This window comes from Bombus vosnesenskii, unplaced genomic scaffold (genome assembly GCF_011952255.1).
Source record: "Bombus vosnesenskii isolate JDL3184/JDL3185 unplaced genomic scaffold, Bvos_JDL3184-5_v1.1 scf7180000013264, whole genome shotgun sequence".
Classification (NCBI taxonomy): Eukaryota; Metazoa; Arthropoda; class Insecta; order Hymenoptera; family Apidae; genus Bombus; species Bombus vosnesenskii.
Window position 1 is genome coordinate 2,377,285 of NW_022882924.1, and position 20,138 is coordinate 2,397,422.

At 40.0% G+C, this 20,138-nt stretch overlaps 1 protein-coding gene across 9 annotated transcripts in view; it reads left to right on the forward strand.

Moving 5' to 3' along the window:
* Window positions 1–20,065, forward strand: part of LOC117238618 (dystrophin, isoforms A/C/F/G/H) — a 438,274-nt gene extending 418,209 nt beyond the window's left edge. For 6 of the 9 annotated variants that reach the window (XM_033503654.1, XM_033503665.1, XM_033503719.1 and 3 more), the window contains 11 exons: window positions 11,246–11,505; window positions 13,391–13,549; window positions 14,675–14,811; window positions 15,402–15,606; window positions 15,735–15,820; window positions 15,911–16,226; window positions 16,377–16,488; window positions 16,580–17,218; window positions 17,378–17,492; window positions 17,850–17,957; window positions 18,731–20,065. In XM_033503654.1, coding sequence (XP_033359545.1) covers window positions 11,246–11,505; window positions 13,391–13,549; window positions 14,675–14,811; window positions 15,402–15,606; window positions 15,735–15,820; window positions 15,911–16,226; window positions 16,377–16,488; window positions 16,580–17,218; window positions 17,378–17,492; window positions 17,850–17,957; window positions 18,731–18,831 — 2,238 coding nt within the window. In that variant the 3' untranslated portion in view covers window positions 18,832–20,065. Of the gene's footprint in view, window positions 1–11,245; window positions 11,506–13,390; window positions 13,550–14,674; window positions 14,812–15,401; window positions 15,607–15,734; window positions 15,821–15,910; window positions 16,227–16,376; window positions 16,489–16,579; window positions 17,219–17,377; window positions 17,493–17,849; window positions 17,958–18,105; window positions 18,157–18,730 lie in introns of all 9 variants that reach the window. The other 3 variants (XM_033503701.1, XM_033503691.1, XM_033503710.1) reach the window with 3 other exon arrangements.
* Window positions 20,066–20,138: the final 73 nt, after the last annotated feature.

The following is a 20,138-nucleotide window of genomic DNA, read 5'->3' on the forward strand; positions in this document are numbered from 1 at the left end:
ATAGCTCTTTACTTTCTTAACGATCGCAAAGTGAAACGCGTAGACGTACATAGCTCGCGCACCATTGAATTACTCGGTAACATCGTTTCGATAATAAGACGTAACGACAGAGAATTACGGTTCGTAGTAAAAGTACGTAGAGAATTTTCGACGAAGCAAAAATGTATCGGTCGGGGGTAATAAATGTTAATACGCATTTATTGCATCCGAGGGACGATATTAAGATCGTCAGCTTGGCGTCGTCGGACTGGCGTCGACGTTGGACGTTAAAGGAGAAAACGATCCTCATAACGCTGATATTGCGGCAAGTATCCTTCAGACTTATGATTACACCGAGGAATTCTGTACATCATCGGGGTGTCGTGTCTTTGAGTGTCCTTTTTACTCTTCCCATTGGTCGCCTCTTGACAATTAATTCTTTAATCGTCCACTATTCTCGATAATATTTTACCTTCCTCAATTCGAGCTCCGTGCTTTATGCAGTGTATCGGAAGGTATAAGAAAAACGTAGTTAACAATGTTATTCCACTAAATAGTAATTACATATGCATTTTGCGTAATTCGATTGGCTTGCGCAAAATAAAACAGTAGCACTGGCATAACCAATAAACGTGTTATAAAATCTCCAGAGTACGTATTTTGTTCTTGCGATTAATTCGAGTTTCATACGAGTAATCCTGAGTTTTATTGTATCGTAAATTGCTGAATTCGTTATATGATTGCTTTCGTATATTTAATGTGAAGACAATCGTTAACGATATAAATGCTCTGATGTTTTCATCGTCGTACGAAAACCATAGCATATTTCAAAAATCTGTTCCGCCTGTCGTCTCACAGATAATTAGTGGTCGAATTTTTGTCTCTTCTATCTTTCTCGCGTATCTAACGTTTAACCAGAAAACGACCGGAGACAAGCAGCGTGGATAGCGTAAAGTTTCGAAACTAAATATTCTGTATAAATGATAAATGTATAGTGTAACATAAAATTCAAATGTCGGCCAGAATATATTGAATTTTTCACGACTCGAAGCCGACTCCTTGAAGCTTCGCGCGGAACCGAAATGGTAAAGACGATTCGGAAAGCTTCGTCTCTGTTATTTGCAGAGCTAATTTTGTATTCGCTAATCGATTTACTTTCCCTGGAGAATCTTATTCCGCGGTTGTAGCGCGTCGAACAGTAAATCCAATTAAAGATACATCCCACCCAATACCTTCCATCGATTTCGTGGCCGGGCGTTTTCGTTTCGGGCTCAACGAAATATCACGATTTTCGATTACCCATCGGGCGATAAATAAAAATGAACGGGGCAAGATGAACGGGGTATAGGTATTTCGTTTTATTGCACTAACGGGAATAGGAATAAAGTTTATAAAAATAAACGACTTCGATATTCAAAAGAGGAAAAAGATGAATGGTATGGATATAAAGTGATAACTTTTAATAGTTTTATATATGTTTCGAATACAGATATATCGCGAAGAATAAGTGGAACACAAAGTTTCTTAACGATTATTAATGTATCTAATCCTCGTTAAAACAATCGTATTGACAATAGTATCCATTTGTTTCTCGTGAAGCTCTACGATCGTAAATCACTTCGTAATCGAGAAATAAAACCGATCGATTCACTTTTGTCACAACTTGTCAGTTTCATTATATATATATAGGTAGGTATACGATTAATGCTGAATCCTTAAGGAACAAATGTATATTTATAGAAATTTATGGTCGCAACAGACAAACATTTATTGCAAGAAAATAACGTAGGTGGTAGTGGTAAATATTAAGATAAATTAAAAAAAAATAGTTTTTGAAATATCGTCACGTCTTTGCAGTTTTTAATTTATAGAGTTAATCAATGTGGCTTCTGAATGGCTCAATCATGAAAAGTGTCATAAATAGGAAAAGATTGCTTCTTCGTTTAATATCAACTCTCTCGAAGTAATATGCAAGTAATATACGTTAGAATAGAATGAAATTGCCCTTGGAACGTGCATAACGCTTCCGACTGTATCGATTTTTCTCTACGAAATTCTAATAACCATCTCCTTTAACCATCCTACGCGTTCAATGCTTTTAACTTGACGTGCTTCCCGAGATACGTCCATATATAAATTGAATAGGAATTCAATCTTCGTATTCGATCGGACTTCTATCGCTAGCACGATGCTTACATACGTTTCGGCCGAATTATCACTAATAAACGCATCCTATACCTATCAAATTATTAAACGGGTTTCACGGTAAATATGATACCGACCAAAGCTCAATTACATTCCGAATAAACAAACTATTGATCAATGTTATGTAACGCACGCAAACTGCTGTGCATCGAAACACTGCTTCGCCTCCTCCCTTCGATATATCATAAAACGAAACGTCCCGATAAACCAAGAAAAAATATCGATTCTCTTAAGTCGAATAAATTCACGTTTTATCCTATCGTACGAAATTTTAGTAAACATTTTCATAAAATTCTATTTCCCCTCTTCCTTAAATCGTATTCGATGTTTGGCAAAAGAAAAGACCCGTCAGACTAGCCTAAAGCGTGAAATAAATATACATTTTATCCACAATATTAATCTTTTATAGTAAATACTGAAATTACGATTAATATCGGTTACAGTGTCATAGGATTAATTACAGTCGCACGGTTACATTTAAAAACGAAGATTACAATTGAAATATTCTTATTTATCGGAAAAATATGTATATTAAAAATTTTCTTTCGTCCAAAAAGCGGAGGATATCCCGAACATTTGATCAACGGAGTATACGGTGTAAGTAAAAAAAAAAAAAAAAAAATCACAGACGATGCGAATGAAGACGAACGGGGTACACCTGCATTTACCGAATTTCCAGACACATATTCCCATATGATCGAGAAACGGAGATACGTTTCTAGTTCACGAAGAAATATATCGAGGGGTTGGGGTATCGAGTGGCGAGGTTCGATCGCGTCTTCCGCATCCCCAGTTCAGGGGAGGCAAGCATATTCTAAACGGATCCCGTCATTTTAAGAGCATCTACCGGCACAATGGAATTTCGCGGCAGAACGGACAGGAATACACCGATGGTGGCTGGACTGGTAAAAAGCGCCTGTTCCCTTGTCGTATTCAGCGGAGATGCATTTGCAAGCTGCGAAATACATATTTTTGTCGATCCTAGCGGGATCCGTTATATAGGATATAAAACGTGGCCTATCTTGCTCGATGATCTCGGGCAAATGGAGCTAATGAATATCCTTTTTCCGATGGCGACGTTTCCGCGATAAACTCCCGGCATATGCGCAACGATATTTTCCCATGAAAAATACGACACTCGGCCGACCGCTTTCCCCCGTATTTTAATGTTGCTTGCTTCGCTGGGTATGTTTCGCAATATGTTTTAAACTCATAATGTTACCCTCTTTCTTTGTTTTAACATTTTAACGATATTTCTGTGTGAGCTATTGGTAGTGCCTCTTCTTCTCTCTTTTCTTTTTTTTCAACTTTGCCAATCGTTCGTTTATGGATGTATCGATCTTGGCAAACTTTCGATACCAGATTCGCTTCCTTTTTTATTCGACGTTTCTCGTTGGATCAAGTTTGTGTAGGATTGTTAACGACACTGTGGCAGGATATACGTACGTACATTAATATTGCATTATATTTGTTCTTCTTGAAGCTGAAATTTTCTATCCAGCATTTTTTCATTTTTCAAGGTATCAGGTTTTTTCGGTTTCATTGTTAAATAATCGTTATGTAATTGTGATTCTCTGTAATACGTCCTAATTTCCTGGTATTACACGTTTTCTAACGCTACGTGTTACTTAAAATTAGTAAGACGAAAACGACTCACACGACTATCAGCGGCTCTCGCCACGAAGAGCTTCTGATAAATCGAAAAAGTATTTTCACGGGACGAGCTATTTTTATCGACACGCCGCGACGTTTTCACGGCCGCTGACTTTCTTTGCTTGAGATCCTCTAGACAAACAGCAGAGAGGCGATCTCTCTTCTGGCCACGTCGATTTTAAGATTCCTCGCACGCGTGCTGTACGTTCCAACCAGTCAAGATCGTGTCGAGTACACTCGCGGACTTTGTTCATTCAACTTCCGCGAACCAATCGACATCGATGTGTTTATTAACCGCCAGAGTGATGAATGGAATCTTGTCGACCGACCTCGCTCAGTTCGTTCTTTTTTAAAGAACGACCCAATGGGATCATCCTGATAACGCACGCAAATAATTCGGATCAGGCAGCGTCAATTACGCGAACAAATTATTCGTTTATTATGTGCTTGATTCCACGATTAATTATATTGGCCAAATTTATTTACGCTAAAGCAGGTGTAATGAGTTTACATATCTTGCGTCGCGCAACTGTACATTGTGTTATGGCTGAAATATTTCATTCGTTGATTCTCAGTTGATTTTAATAAAGTACCGCGAGTAATATAGCTAGAAAATTCGAGTGACATGGGTTTGCTCCTGATTGCTTGATGTATCGAGGTTAGTAGAAATTTTTCCTCGTTCAACTCTATTAAATTAAATTTCACTGGACTTCGATCGATATCGTTAAAATACAGATAATTTTCTATCGTTCGATATAATTTTGCTACTTTTTGTATGTTTCACGTTTTTTACGAATAACAAATACGAATAAAATGTTCCAGATAAAACAGATATCTGCAAACATACAAGCGTGAAGAAGAAATGAGAGGAACAATAGGCAATTCGTTCGTAAAGAACTTGTTCGTAGAAACGTTACAAACGGAATTTTCTATGCATCTTACTTAATAATAGAAATCGTAATCAGATAGCAGAAAATGTTCATGCGATTTCGCTTTCGGCGATTTCGATAATCTTGACCGAAATTTGAGGAAAAAGTTCAGAGTCGCCTCGCGCGATTGACAACACGTGAAAAATAAAAGATGGAAGGGCCATAGATCGAGAGGGTTGTTTTATCCGGCAATCGATGGAACGCGTTTCAGAATCACAGCGGAGACGTTAAGGTGAAGGTCTAGGGTACTTGGACTACGAGGCCAGATTTATAATAGATGCACATGGCGTGAAGCCAACGACACAGGCGCCACAATATTGCCGCTTAGTCACCTCAGCCAGGTCTTCTCTTTGTCCTGTTCCACGTTGACTCGATAAATAACAGAAACGTCTACAGGAAAACTGAATATTTACGAAGCAATTTGGTAACCGTCTCGGTCGTATTCTACTTAATCTTTCACTTTTCCTTCTCTCTTTCTTTCCATAATCCCATCTTGCGATTTCTTCTTTTTCGCTCTGTCCTCACCGATGGCCAGACGTTACTTTGATAACTATATTTACTTCGACGCTGATACGTTGCGACAACGTGATCGGCGATTTCAACGAAGATCTTATTATAGATATTTTCTCCTTTCTCTGTTTTTTGATTAAAACTGAAAATCTACTGTGTCAACACTTTTCTCAAAATCAGTGAAGCAATATCACCCAAGAAATGGATTTTAATCTTGTTACGTTCTCTACATCGCAAGATATCGTTCTTAACGCTCTAATAATGGAACAAGCCGATTGAAGATTCATACGAAATGATCGCACTGTAAAAACGTTTCGAACAATTCACGTAGAATATGTTAAAAAAGCCACTCTGTTCTCTTGAAGCATCGAATCTCTCGTCGATTGAAACGACGATTCGTCGCTACGTAAAAATTTGCAGACCCTGTAATAAAGTTAAATTAAAATACCTGCAAAAAATCTCTATTTGCCTATTCGCAAAAAATTCCATCGAATTTAATCGAACCTAATCACCGCGTGTTCGCAGATTCCCTCCCAACTGTTATCTCGCGATTCGTTTACACGCGTTCTCGTTAACAAAATTCGCTAAGAAAATTGCGTCACGCTAATTATTATCGAACTGCGCTGGCCGTAACAAACGCAGTATCGAATGGCGCCAGACAATTAGCTGGGTGAATTCCGCGAAAGAAATTGGCCAGAACGCGACACGGGAACGAGCTCGCTACTGTGAAGGCGTAAAACAAGACAGGGAAAGCGGCCACCGAGAAAGAGAGAAAAGGAAGAGCGAAAGCACGGCCGAGTTAACTTTAATTGCCCGGTCGGCTACATAATAAATGACATTGCAGACGGCCAAGCGGAGGAAAAATTGTTTCGTCCTCCACCTCTGTCCACCCCCCAATCCTTTTCCCTCTTCGTACGGCTCTTCTAGTCTGCTTTCGTGCAGCTTGTTCGCTGGAACGATTTCTGTGTCGGAGCTTCGGGAAACCGGGACATATTGATGGCTGTGTAATGTTATTTTCAGCGATACATTCATCTTGGACGCGACACTTTCGCCGAGCTCGTACGTTCTTCCCGGAAGGAATTTATTACCAGAATTAAATCTTCGTCGACGACTCTAAAGAATCGCGAATAATATCAGCTTCCACCTGCCAATTTTCTTCTTTTTTTTTGGTGAATAGGTCCGAGTGTATATTTGTAGGAAATTGTAGCGGATTTTTTTGTAGGCGGAGTAGATACTACGGTCGTTTGTTCCGCTTCTTTAGGTGCCGTTACGTGGCAGCTTTGAAACAATTTCTCGCCGACACCGTTCCAGCTACAGGTGCAAATAAACTTAATAAACCTAATTAGCGGTATGTTTGGCGATCTCGTAAACACGAGGTGCACGAAGGAAACGACTCTTTCGCGAGGCTTGTTTGAGGCACGCGTGAAAAAAATTGCTCTGTTACCCTCGACGATTATTTTTCTTCGTATTTTCAAATGGGTTAATCCTTTCGTGAGTAGCAACTTAGATTCTCGAAGAAAAGATTTCGATGCGAAATATAGCGAACGATAAAAGTATCTCTTTTTCTTTCTATCATCCCTTACAGAGAAAGGTAACAGATGCTACTGCGCGTTTATATAAATTATTATAAAATACATAGACAAAGAGAAAATTAAAAAAATAATATTTGTAATCCTCGTTCTTCCGTGGATCATAATTTATGAAGCTGGTCGTGGCTTCTGTGCGACTCAGTTTTAACTATTGTCGGTTGATCTTCGGTATTCATCGCCTGAGAAACAACCCGAATAACCAAGTCCCTCACGGTATTTCGTTCGACGATTCTCTTTATCGAATCCCTGACAGCGTCACTTTCCACGTGGTCGGCGCCATGAACCGACCTCGGGCGAATCGACTTTCCATCCGCAGCTTTTTCTTCGCTTTTCCGCTTTAAGAACGCGCTCTGGATGCCGAATAAGCGACGCTTGAAGTACTTTCATAGCGGGACGACTAATTAGAGCGATTTAGCGTCCGTCGTCGACGTTTATTTAGAATGCAAATGCGGACTTTTCCCAACCCTTTCCCACTGTTCGTCTCTCTCGGTTCTCCTACTTTCGTTGCTCTTTCCGCAACCCTTCTCCTTCTCCCCCCGTTTCTCTTCCTTTTCTCTTTTCCCACTATTCCTTCCACTACACTTTCTGCCCTCGCTTCTGTTTTCCACGTCTCTATGCCTCTTTCACTGTTCGCTCTGCCTATTATTTCGCTTTTTTCTCTGTTCTCCAACCTCTGTTCGCTCTGTCCTCTGTACGTTCGTCTCCCCTTCGATCTCGTATTCTCGCTCGATGCATTATTTCCAAATTTGTCGACATCCTTGCGCTGAGTGGAGCATCTTCTTAAACCTAAAACGCCGCATTTTTTGGCACAGCCTCGTGCGTATCGCTTTCCGTGGAGTAAATTTGGGAATAATAGGGCGGTTCAAATATATCGGTCCAGATAGCTACTTCGATACATACTTCATGGGTTTAGCGAACGAGTATGTTTGTTAATTCTTAATAGGTATCGTTGGATTACAGACGACTCACAGGTGTTCGGGCTGAGTAACTTAATTTCTATTTTTATTCCGCGGTTTAAGCGAGGAAGAACGATGGAGTTTATCACGAAAGTAAGTAATTAAATACTCTAGAAGATTAGAGCGGAGATCTAATTGAAGTTTAGCTCCAATTTCGTCTACCTACGCTGTCAGATACTCTAGATGCAAATGGAATAGGAGATATCATTCAAAAACTAAGCACAGTTGAATTCATCTGATTAACACACTCCAGAGATTCAAAGTAGAATAAAAAATAAGATGAAATATCCCAAAGTTAAATAACCTGTGTCAATTCCGGCTCACTCGCGTCCCGAAACACTTCGAAAATAGAGAAACTACAAAATCCTAACATTTATCTCACTTAAACTCTTTGTCGTTGAAACAAAAAATTCCCAACCCTTATAAACCTGTTACCTTGTTTTTTTCGCGCTTAATAGAACGCGAAAAAGCCGCTCAAAGGCGTAACGACTGCAAAAGAAAGGGTGGAAATACATCGGTAAGAATGGAGCCCGTTTTCTCCTCGTTGGAAATTACGACGGGTGTTTTCGAACGCAATGGCGGTTCTTCGTCGCGAAGATCCAAAGCGGAGAAAGGGAGAGACAGCCGATGGAAGGATGCGTCGGTTGAATGGGAAGTAATCGAATGAATGGAAAGCGTGACGACTGCTTTCGCGTCGTCAGAACACTCTGAAAGGGATGTTAGGTGTTGTTTAAGGGTTATTGTTGCGGTCCTTTTGTCCTGTCGGTTCGCGGGACGCGGTCGTCGTTCCGCAACGTCGAATGTAATTTATCGGGGCGGAAAAAGGGCGCGTTACCTTCACCACCGTCGCCGTGACTCTTTTATTGGGACGCGGCGACCGGAGAATCGTATTGCATGATCTTTCGTCCCCGTGATTTTTTGGGTTAAACGGAGGGTTATTGCGAATCTTGTTACATCCGTAACGAACAGGGTGGAAATCCCTTCGTTCGAAGCAGATATTAGCTAACGTTCTCGAGCCCTGTCGAACAATAATTTACTAACGACAAATAATACCAGGGAATTTGTAAATTACAAGCTACAGACTTCTCTTTTACAATAATAGATTTGTAAGATTTATTTGCAAAATCTCGTTTTATCAAAAAAGTCGTTTTATTAGAACTTGTTTCGTGAAACGAGTAATCTACTAACGTTAGGTTTTAGATAAAATAAGAGCGTACAGGATAGAGGGGCGGGGCAGGGGTAAACGAAATATAATTTGATATGCGATAAATGCAAATGTTAAAAAATGGTAAGCAAAAGGAGGAAAAATACTTTCTGCGGCTGCCTTCAATTAACTGTTTATTAACTTGTTGCTGGACGTTTGAGACTCGTTTAAACAACCCTTCCGCGAATTCAATTTACCCAAATTACTGTAATCAAAACTCTGACGATTTTCTAATTACTTTACCCCTAGTCGTCAAAGAGATATTTGAAGAATGTAATTATGTCATTTTCTGAACTTCGTGTTTCCTTCGTCTTTCTTTTTTTATTACAATTTATGACCGAGAGGTCGGTGGCAAAAATGAGATTCTATTATCTCACGTTATGCGTACAACAGAGGTAAAGAGGATTAAGCATACACATACAACGCGTAGATTAATCGTAGCCTGAATCGTTTATGAATTTAAAACAAATATTTTCCGAAATAATCTCTAGAGAGGAACAATCATAGATTTTTAAGTAAATTCTAACAAATAATCTATAAAATAATCTATAAAATAAAAACGAATGATACTTTCATAATTATTATTATCGATTTCAAAAAAAGACACAAACAATAAAGCAAATTTTTAAAAATAATACTTTTCATATCACCACTTTTCTCTGCGTTTCCACATATTCTCTACGTTTCGGCTCATTGGCTTGTACGACGTATTCTCGCATATCAAATCTGCGTCTAAAATTATGTAAATATCTACATGTACCAGGACGAAATTTTATTCGTTGTCAATCCTGACGCGTGGGTATCGCGCGTTTATCGTCGAACAAAACGTTTTCGTCGCCTCGCCATTAGCGACAAAGTCGAGGTCTTCTGACCGGCTACGAAATACGAGCGGCTCGACCACGATTTATAACGAGTTTTAATAGCAACGATTACTCACGGTTGACCCGTGAGTAGGACTGCGCGAAACTCGGTAAACCATAAACGTGATTTTCATGACCATAAACTTCTCAGCTCTCGACAATTACGTTTGCAGCTTTCTTTTCGACCGAAAACCGGCATCGTTCCCGAGACCAGCGATGTCCGTTTATTCGTGAAACACTATTTTCGGCGGCGACCACGAAAACTGGTTACAGTCGTCGCTCAAGTTTCTCCTTCTTGCGTCCAATCTTATGGGATAAACGTTTGCTTGGTAAATTCATAGATATCTCCTTTCGCGTGGTAAACAATTTTCAAGAGGGTAGAAATTATGGTCGCTTATTTCTAGAGAAATCTTCTATAATTTAGATGCATATTACTTTTATGGAGTTTGAGACTGTTGAAACTGTAGATTCGTGCGAGGTTGATACTTCAAAGTTCTCATCGGCGAAGAAATCGATAGTCTGTGGTAATTATAAAAAAATTAATTATTGTCTGTGGTAATTATAAAAAAAAGAGAGAAAAGAGTAGGAAGAAAGGCGTAAACATTCTAACATGCCCCGACATCTCAAAATCTGTTTTTCCAGAAATGCAACGACTCCGATCGCACTTTTCATACGCGGATATACACGACCATTCCCATTGTCTTTCTCTTCGCTTTTATCGATGCGTTAAATCAACCAACTTTCCCGTGCTACACCGAATCACACGCGAACCTCCACTCACCTTAGGAACAAATTTTCCTTCCAATTTTACACCGACGAGGATAGAAAAATCCAGGAAAAAGTTATCGCGCATATTATATACTTACAAGTTTAATGTTCCGGCAAAATGGTGGCGCGACGAGGAAACATTTAAACCAGCGAAACTTTCGCGACAAAAGAAGTTGCGTTAAAGTTTCAACTTTAAACCTACCAAAATGCTCTCATCCCTCTCGCTTCCCTCGTGTTTCACCTGCTTCGTGTCAAGCATTATTATTTCCCTCTGCCCAGGCCAGCCGTGTATCGATAGCAACGTACAGTCTGCGGATTTTTATTTATTTATAATAAACTTCAGGGTGAAAAAATCCAGCGAGTGCATAGAATCTAGAAAATAAATTATCGCAGAATAAATAAAACAGATCAAGCAGAAATAAATAAAATATCGAAAGCGGACTACTCGTCGCGAAACAGATCATTACGTAGGCTCCATCGTTTTAGTTCTCTTAATAAAAAATATGAAATCGCGTAAAAATCTGCCGCAGTCTATGTCCGATGTATAGAATAATATATAAAGCTTAAAAGATCTGGACGTTCTTCGTTGCAGAAAATATGCGTGTTCCAAAAGACGCTGGAGGATCTTTCGTCGCGGATGGCCGGAGCCGAAGCGATCCAGAGCGGCTGGCAGAATCCGAACGATGCGAACGAGGCGACGGAATTACTGAAGCAATTGGAGAAATTCGGCGAACGACTCTTGCCCATCCAGAGGAGCATCGAGTACGCGAACGATCAAGCGAGCGTCTTCGCCTCGAGCAGCGTCATCGTTTCTCATGCTTTGCTGGCGAAACTCGAAGATCTCAACACCAGGTACTTACCTACCGATGAATTCTCATTTCTCCAACGATTTTCATTCTCTCGAATTTATCATGCTAATACGACACGCATGAGACTTAGAGAAAATTTATCGTCTTGCCTACGAAGAAGTTTCGTTACAGTGGACTTGGTCGTTTGGTTTTATCCTCGCTACGATCTTCAAATTTTCATCGTACTAATTCGCTTTCTTTTCGACAAGTTCGAAGGTTTTTAATGTTCTAAGAAAACTTGTAGCGCGAGATTTGAAATGAGAAAGCGAGTGTCCTTTTATACCTTTTAAACGATATGAAATCTCCTAAGAAATTTTATTGAAAAGACACGTTGAAGACGATCTAAGAGAATCTATGGAATGTAGCGAATTTGAAATTTGAATAATTCTTTTCCAAGTAATCGCATTAAAATTGCGCGTATCGTTGTTGTTAGTTTCTAATTAGCTTCTAATCTTATAATTACAAAAGCTGAGATATAAATTTTCTATCGAATTATCGCAGCATCCCAGCAGTTCTATTATATATAACAGTTCGACTATTTCCAAATCTCACACCAAACAGTTCGATTATTTATAGCAACACAGTCTGTTTGCGATGCAAAATACGCAGCAAATTGTTCTAATAATTTCACTGGTCCAATAACGAACAGAATTTACGTATTATCCACCAGGTGCGTTGTTCCATTTAAAACGAACGCTATAATATATGCACTTAACCCAAGCTTTCAAACAACAACGTTACACCTATTGCAACTAAACGTCAAACGATTTCCACATTCTCTCCGTGTAACACAATCCGTTCTTACGCAACGCCAGTGCACCGCTTATCGCTCCAATTACCTAAATAATATTTATAACGTTTCGTAATATTTTTCGTCCAGAGACCGAGTAAACAGGAAAGTAATCTTTCGTACTGAACATAAATTGAGAGAAAGCTACGAAATCCTTTCCTCTTGCCGCGATCCACGTTCCTCGGGATGGAGTTGTAAGAAAGGTACAAGATCTTCGGATGAACGATTTAGTTGAAACTTCAAACACCGATAGATGCAATATTTCGTTTTGTTTATAAAAATATTCCATTGCAATATAAATTATCCCTGTTTTTTTTTATATATTTATTATATAAATGGAAAAGAACAGTACGAATATATGTGATAATCTATAGTACTTCATACGGGCATACATTCCAGTATAGTTAACTCGATTGAACATGCTTATACTTTTCTACTTGGACAATTTTGGATACGTTTATACTTGGACACGTTTGTACCTGGTGACGCAACGCATGCGTCATGGGTGTCTTCTATTGTACATCTAATGACACACACGTATGCGTCATCAATTCTCCACGAAGAAATCTGAAGCTACAGAGAAGGAGAATCTTTCTTTTACACGCGTTTTCAACGCCATAAATAGACGCATTTTGCGAAAGAGAGAAGATATGTACGTACGTTGTCGTAATAGAGATTCTTAAACGTGTCAACTTTAATTCTTCATTTATTCACGAAAAGTATTAACACAAAAAAGACGTTAAAATACAAATATGTGGAACACCAAGCATCTACATTTTATTAACGTTTATCGAATCATAATTTTCATTTTGGCTCATATAGTCCCGAGAGGAACACATTGGAGCTACTCGCGAATATCTCGAAAAATATTAACGACAAATATCTATATCTATCCTATATATATATATATATATACATTTAGATATTTTCTATAAAATAAAAGAGAATAAAAGCTTTAAAAGAGATTAAATCCTTGAGCCAGACTTTCACACTCAGATTGTGGTCTTGCACTGTACCGTAACGTTTATTCGCGCGATCTTTGCTCGAATGTTGATTATTTTTCGTTCGAAGACGCTAAGTTTTTCGCGTATTTTCGCAGGTGGAAGGTGCTGCAAGTGGCGGTTGACGAGCGTTACAAGTTGCTAAGCGGATTTGGAAAGGATGGCAGCACTCCGGGTAGCCAGGCTTTCCTCGCGAGCAGCGTGGAACCACCATGGGAGAGAGCCCTCACACCCGCCAAAGTGCCTTACTATATCAAGTAATCGATCTTCCTTTCAACCGGACTCGAATCTTGCAACGTTAAATTTACCAGGACCGCGGCCACTGGATCCAGAACGCGATCTTAAACGCAAACAAACGAATAATCGATGAAGACGATGGTGGTTCGAAAGCGACTACAAGAAGTTCGTGCTATTCTCGTCCTCGTCGTTTGGGAATTTCAAAGCGAGCCGCGAATGTTTAGGCGATGCTTGCAAATGGACGAAACCATAGAAATTCTAATTTAGATCGGCGACCGGATTTCAAACCAAGGGAGGCTTAACTTTCGATCGACGACCCTGGAATATCGATTGCGTAACTGGTAGCGAGGATTGCAATTGTTACAGCGAAACGTTTAATCTTGGTCGAGAAACAAAATCACTTTTATTATATAATATTAGCCGAATCGAGTTTTAATTACGATAGCTATGCTTTTACGTGAAATTCTCAAGTCTGAAAGTCGTGGTAACTATCGACGAGAACGATTTAAACGTACGTTTAAACGTATAAGATGAACAGATCAATTTCTCGAATCGTTGGCGATCCTGCGTTGAACTGTGCTCGACGTTCCGTTTCCTTCAACGTATTCTTGTAACGTATAAAATGTATTTTGCCTCGTTTTATGTTTGTTAACACGCGTGCAAACTTTATGCCAAAGATAAACGACTCGCTGGTTACGAAAGTAGACCCGTGACGATATACGAACAGCTTTTGAAGGTGGCTTAGGCCAAGAAGAGATATCAAACTTTCGCAAAAATTGTTTTTCCACGATCGACATAACCAAGAGGTGATTCAAGAGACTAACGAAAATCACCTGAATTCCATCTTGCGGGCCTCGGTCGGGAGTTAAAGCCGATTTTGGCTCGCCCTTATATCCGGATGATCTTGAAGACCATGAGATCCGATGAATCCGCGAATTCGTCGGTCCGTGGATAAATTCTTAAAACCTGGCTTGCGGCTCGAGCCAAGAATTGCGGCCGGATTTAATAAAGATTAAACAAAGTTCTCCTCTCGACTTTGCCGGGAACTTCTCACGCCGGGATCCGTGTGGCTGTTGCGTGAAAATTTTGCATGAATCTCTTAATCCCGGATCGGGTCGGTTTAATCCCGTGGAAACGCTTTGCAGCCATCAGTCGGAGACCACCCATTGGGATCATCCGAAAATGATAGAGCTGATGTCCTCTCTGGCGGACCTGAACGAAGTACGATTTTCAGCGTACAGGACCGCGATGAAGCTGCGCACCGTGCAAAAACGATTGTGCCGTGAGTATCAGCCCTTAATTTTCCGTCGTGAGATTCTCGAGTATTCGTATTTAGTTTGTATTCAGGCGATCGGTCCTCGCCGGTGATTAGCCTGCGCGTTCATTAATCGTCGTAATTTTCTCGATTAATCACGTGTCCCGGCAGTGATGACGCATACCCTCGTCGTTGTTGATGGATTTGATCTTTTGCATGGCTCTATTTTGCTTGGAGAACCAGTGGTGTTCATTCTGCTTGTTCTGTACTTTGAAAGTCAACAAATATTCTGACTTTAGAACTGTACCTTTAATTCTCATATACGAATCTCTGAGAAAGCAACTTGGCTTTTCGCAAATGAGAGTTTCACGTCATTAGGTACGGTTAATGTTCAATTTCCAAGAAACAAGTAACTTAATTTCGTGAGTTCGTTTCTACCGAAACTTAGGAAATTATTTTATATCTTCGTTGTCACATAAACTATATGTTGTTAAAGAATCTACCAATGGATATTTAACTTTTCCCAATAGAAGAAGAAGATATAGTAATCGTCTTAAAGTTTTCGAACGATGATGTACGTAATTTCATTTCGTTTATTATTGATGTTTCATTTGCAGTGGACATGTTGAGCCTTTCCACCGCATTAGAGCAGTTCGATTCGCACGGACTCCGAGCGCAAAACGACAAACTAATCGACATTCCCGACATGGTGACAGTCTTGACGTCCCTGTACGAAGTGATAACGGCGGATAATCCGACGCAAGTGTCCGTACCGTTATGCATCGATTTAGCCATCAACTGGCTCCTCAACGTGTACGATAGGTGAGCAGCCCGATCAACGATTATTCGTAATTAAATAAATCATGCTTCGCTGCTCGTTTGCTATCCGACTGGCAAAACGACGATTCTGTTGACATTTTAACGCTCAGCAAACTGTCGTTCCATTTCAGTCAACGAACTGGTCAGATTCGCGTGCTTTCCTTCAAAGTTGGTTTGGTCCTGTTGTGCAAAGGTCATTTGGAAGAGAAATATCGATGTAAGTACCCCTCCATTTATAACGTCGTTTCGCTATTTCATGGTCTCAACACGAAGAACGTGCACATAACGGAAGTCACGGTTATTTCAGATCTATTCCGGTTAATCGCGGATCCAAACAGACTCGTGGATCAACGAAAGCTCGGTTTATTGTTGCACGACTGCATCCAAGTGCCAAGGCAGTTGGGAGAAGGTGGATCAAATATCGAGCCGAGCGTTCGCAGCTGCTTCGAGAAGGCTGGAAAAGACAAAAATGAAATAGAAGCGGTGCACTTTTTGAGCTGGCTGCAACAAGAGCCTCAAAGTATGGTCTGGTTGCCTGTGCTTCATAGACTCTCCGCCGCGGAGAGCGCAAAGCATCAAGCGAAATGTAACATATGCAAGGAATATCCTATCACTGGATTCAGGTATGGCATATCTGCAAATTTGACCATCGTAGAAAACTAGAAAAATCTAGAAACTTGTAGAAATTCACTTTCTTTTATTTCCAAGTGAATCTATAATATCGAAAAAGTACGATTTCCATTTCAATTCATACGCATTTCCTCCGATTCCAGGTATCGTTGCTTGAAATGCTTCAATTTCGACATGTGTCAGAATTGCTTCTTCTCAGGCCGGAAGGCGAAGAACCACAAGTTGACGCATCCGATGCAGGAATATTGCACTGCGGTAAGCTATGTTTCTCACTCGTCCGCCATCCTTTCTAAAATATTTCCTCCATATCCATAATGTGAAACAATAACGCTCGTTTATTTCGCAGACCACATCTGGTGAGGACGTACGCGACTTTACGAGAGCGCTTCGAAACAAATTCAAGTCGAAAAGATACTTCAAGAAGCACCCGAGGGTCGGCTATCTGCCAGTGCAGACAGTTTTGGAGGGAGATGCTTTGGAAAGTCCGGCGCCGTCGCCGCAGCACAGCTCCCTTAGCCAGGACATGCACTCCCGATTGGAAATGTACGCGTCCCGACTGGCGGAAGTCGAACTATCGCGCACGAGAAGCAACTCGACGCCGGATAGCGACGACGAACATCAGTTGATCGCTCACTATTGCCAGAGCTTGAACGGCGGCGACAACGTGAACGTGCCCAGAAGCCCGGTGCAGGTGATGGCTGCGATCGATGCCGAGCAAAGAGAGGAACTGGAAGCGATGATACGCGAATTGGAGGAAGAGAACGCGACCCTTCAAGCGGAATACGAACGACTACGCTCGAAACAGACACCGGGCTCAACACCGGAAGACGGTCATGGCAACCGACAGCCTGACTGCGACATGATCGCCGAGGCAAAATTGTTGAGACAGCACAAGGGCAGATTAGAGGCACGCATGCAGATACTCGAGGATCATAATCGCCAACTAGAGGCTCAGCTGCAGAGACTTAGACAGCTTTTGGACGAGGTACGACGAAATTATATTACGTTAATAATTACGTCTCTGGTTAGGTAATTGTTATAGCTATAGATCAGTTGAAGTTTCTCAAAGTTCTGAGAAGTACGAGTTTCTTGAAGTTTCTGACAGTTAAAGATTTATTATTTTTGTTATTATTTTTATTTGTAGCCAAACGCTTCCTCGCCATCGAAGACGGGTACGTTACAAACGCGAAGCGTAACAGCGTCTCAATTGGCAACCGATTCGCCTGCTAAAATGAACGGCCACTATCACGACTCTTCAGGTATGTCACATAGGAGTACGGATAACGATATCACGGTAGAATTTTATAGCGAGCGATACTTTATTTCTTAGTCATAGAGTGGTGAGTCATTGGTGAAACAAATTAATTATCATTTACACAAACGTTCAACTTTTAATTTCCCGCGTTAGTTATTTAATTCAAATGGTCATTACGTATAAATAAGATCTTCTTAACATTATGCCGGCGTATACGCCATAAGCGTCGTACTCGATATTCAGAATAAGTGGGCGCAGGGTATTTCTGACGCTATTAGATACTAACTGCATATTAATAAGCGTTTCACAAAATGCCGAGGAGATTAGCATAAAGCTTATTGGTATGGGTGTGTGGACATAGGTGGTGGAGGCTCGAACGAAGGAAGAGTGAGCAGTTTAGAGAGACCACCACCGCCACCGCATTCTCACAGCGTTGCCCACAACGTGGGCAATCTCTTGCATATGGCAGGTTCGTTCCTTTTTCCTGTACGAAGATCAGTACGATCACTTTTTATATGTAGTGTAATTAAAAGAAATCTGCTATGTCGAACGTTTCTTATGCACGATCTCGTTTCTGCTTAAAAATAACAATGCTCTCCTGTTTTTTCACGCCACAGAATGGATGTAAGGTGAGACTATCAACGCTTCTTTTCCCGCTGATTCTTCTTGTACGCACTGTTATTCTCTAAAATGCGTCTAATTTTCTCGAATCGAGAATCGTACATCGCTTAATACTGGTCCTGTACACTCGTTGTTGTGAAATTTAATATATCTGGTGTTTGTCAACTATATAGGGTGAAGCAAAAAAAAAAAAAATAGATATACTTAAACATTTCCTAAAGATGGCTAAACTTTGATAATCGCACAAGCGAATTAAATTCTCTCAAAGATATAGAAACAGTATTTCTACGTCTTCAAAAACAAGAAATATTTAACGTATCCTTTCTCGATAGTCCACCCTATATACGAAACGTTGGATCTATATGTTAGTCCTATCTGCTCGTTGCTTTCGTCTCTACGTGTTTACGATCACAAACTATTAACTCGAATACTCACTCGCCAGGCAATGTTTCCACCATTCACGTATGCTTGCATGTAATCGATTTATAAACGCTTATAAACGATATAACGATGTGTTTAAGGAGAGGTGATTGTCAATCGTGTAAATAGATAGACACCAGAAAACGGAGGAGCAAAAGATTGATCACAAGAGGAAAGTTCAACTGAAATGTTCTTTTTTAGGAGACTTAGGGAAAGCAGTCGGTGAACTGGTGACGGTGATGACCAGCGAGGACTCGTCGAAAACGAATGGACAAAGGGCACCGCCGCCAGCTTTCAAATAATGACTATTAACGCGACTCTGGTCGAGGATATTGTTTTACGTTTCAACGATATCGACGAACACGTCACGACGAAAAAGAACGAAATCGATTCGATCGATCACGCACATATACATAATACACGTAGGCGAGATCCACGAACTTTTAAATGTTTGAAATCAATGACCAATAAGAAGCCTGGCTCTAAACGCATATCACGAGAAGAAGAATATCGCGCAAAATGCAGGGTCAGGGCAGCCGCCATAGTGGTTTTGGGTATTTTATAAGTTTTGATATACACCGTTGTATAGCTAAATTATATTGACTATAAGATGATTATGGTTTGGCTTTGGCGGCTCCCTGAGAGTAACTTTACTACATATTGACACGTCATATCATTGAAAAAAAAAAAAGAGAATAATCGTATCAGAGAATAAAGAAGAAGAAACGAATCAGTTGTTATATGCTTGCTAGTTAAAGAAAACAAAATAAAAGAAACAAAACTATACGGAATAAATGAGACGAAGATGAAGATGAATCGTAATGACTATAAGAGAATTACACGAAAGGAAATATCATTAACAATGCATGCAAAAGCAATGTATCAAATCACGTACTCTATTCTAGATCGTAGGCTATATTTACATACCCATTCTGTTCACTGCCACGGGCTCTTCCTCGACATTAAATAACATACACGTTGTACATGCTATGCGGTTCTAGATGACATATAAAGAAAGAAGAGAGAAACGCGAGGGAAAGGAAGAAAGAAAGAGAGAAAGAGAGACATTGACGAGAAGAACAGAGGGTATGAAAGGAAAATTCATATACCTGACATCTTCCCGTAAATTCTATAAAGATTCGGAACTTTACATCGACACACGATGACACACGTTCACACACGAACACACGTACATGCATATCATTATATACATATACATATATAAATAAATAAATAAATAAATATATATATATATATAATACGTGGATACATGAAACAGAGACACGTTACAGACACGTACACGCTGAGGACTTTTTGTAATCAATAATAAAAGCAAAGCAATGTGCATTATGACTTTCAAATTTATTTTTTATCCGGTTACGATCGTTTTTTCATATTTTTTAATGGATTTTAGATGGCAATGTCTCTTATTTAAGCCTGCCGGATGTTACTTATATTTAAGAGTATATCGATAAGCATCTAATTTACAAACTGTAGGCTGTATTCTGATATGTAATAAAGTTGTCTAGAAAATAATTCCCTTCTTCTATTCTCCTCTTGCAACGGATATCGTTTAATATAAAACGTCTCGCATCGCGTAAAAAGTTAT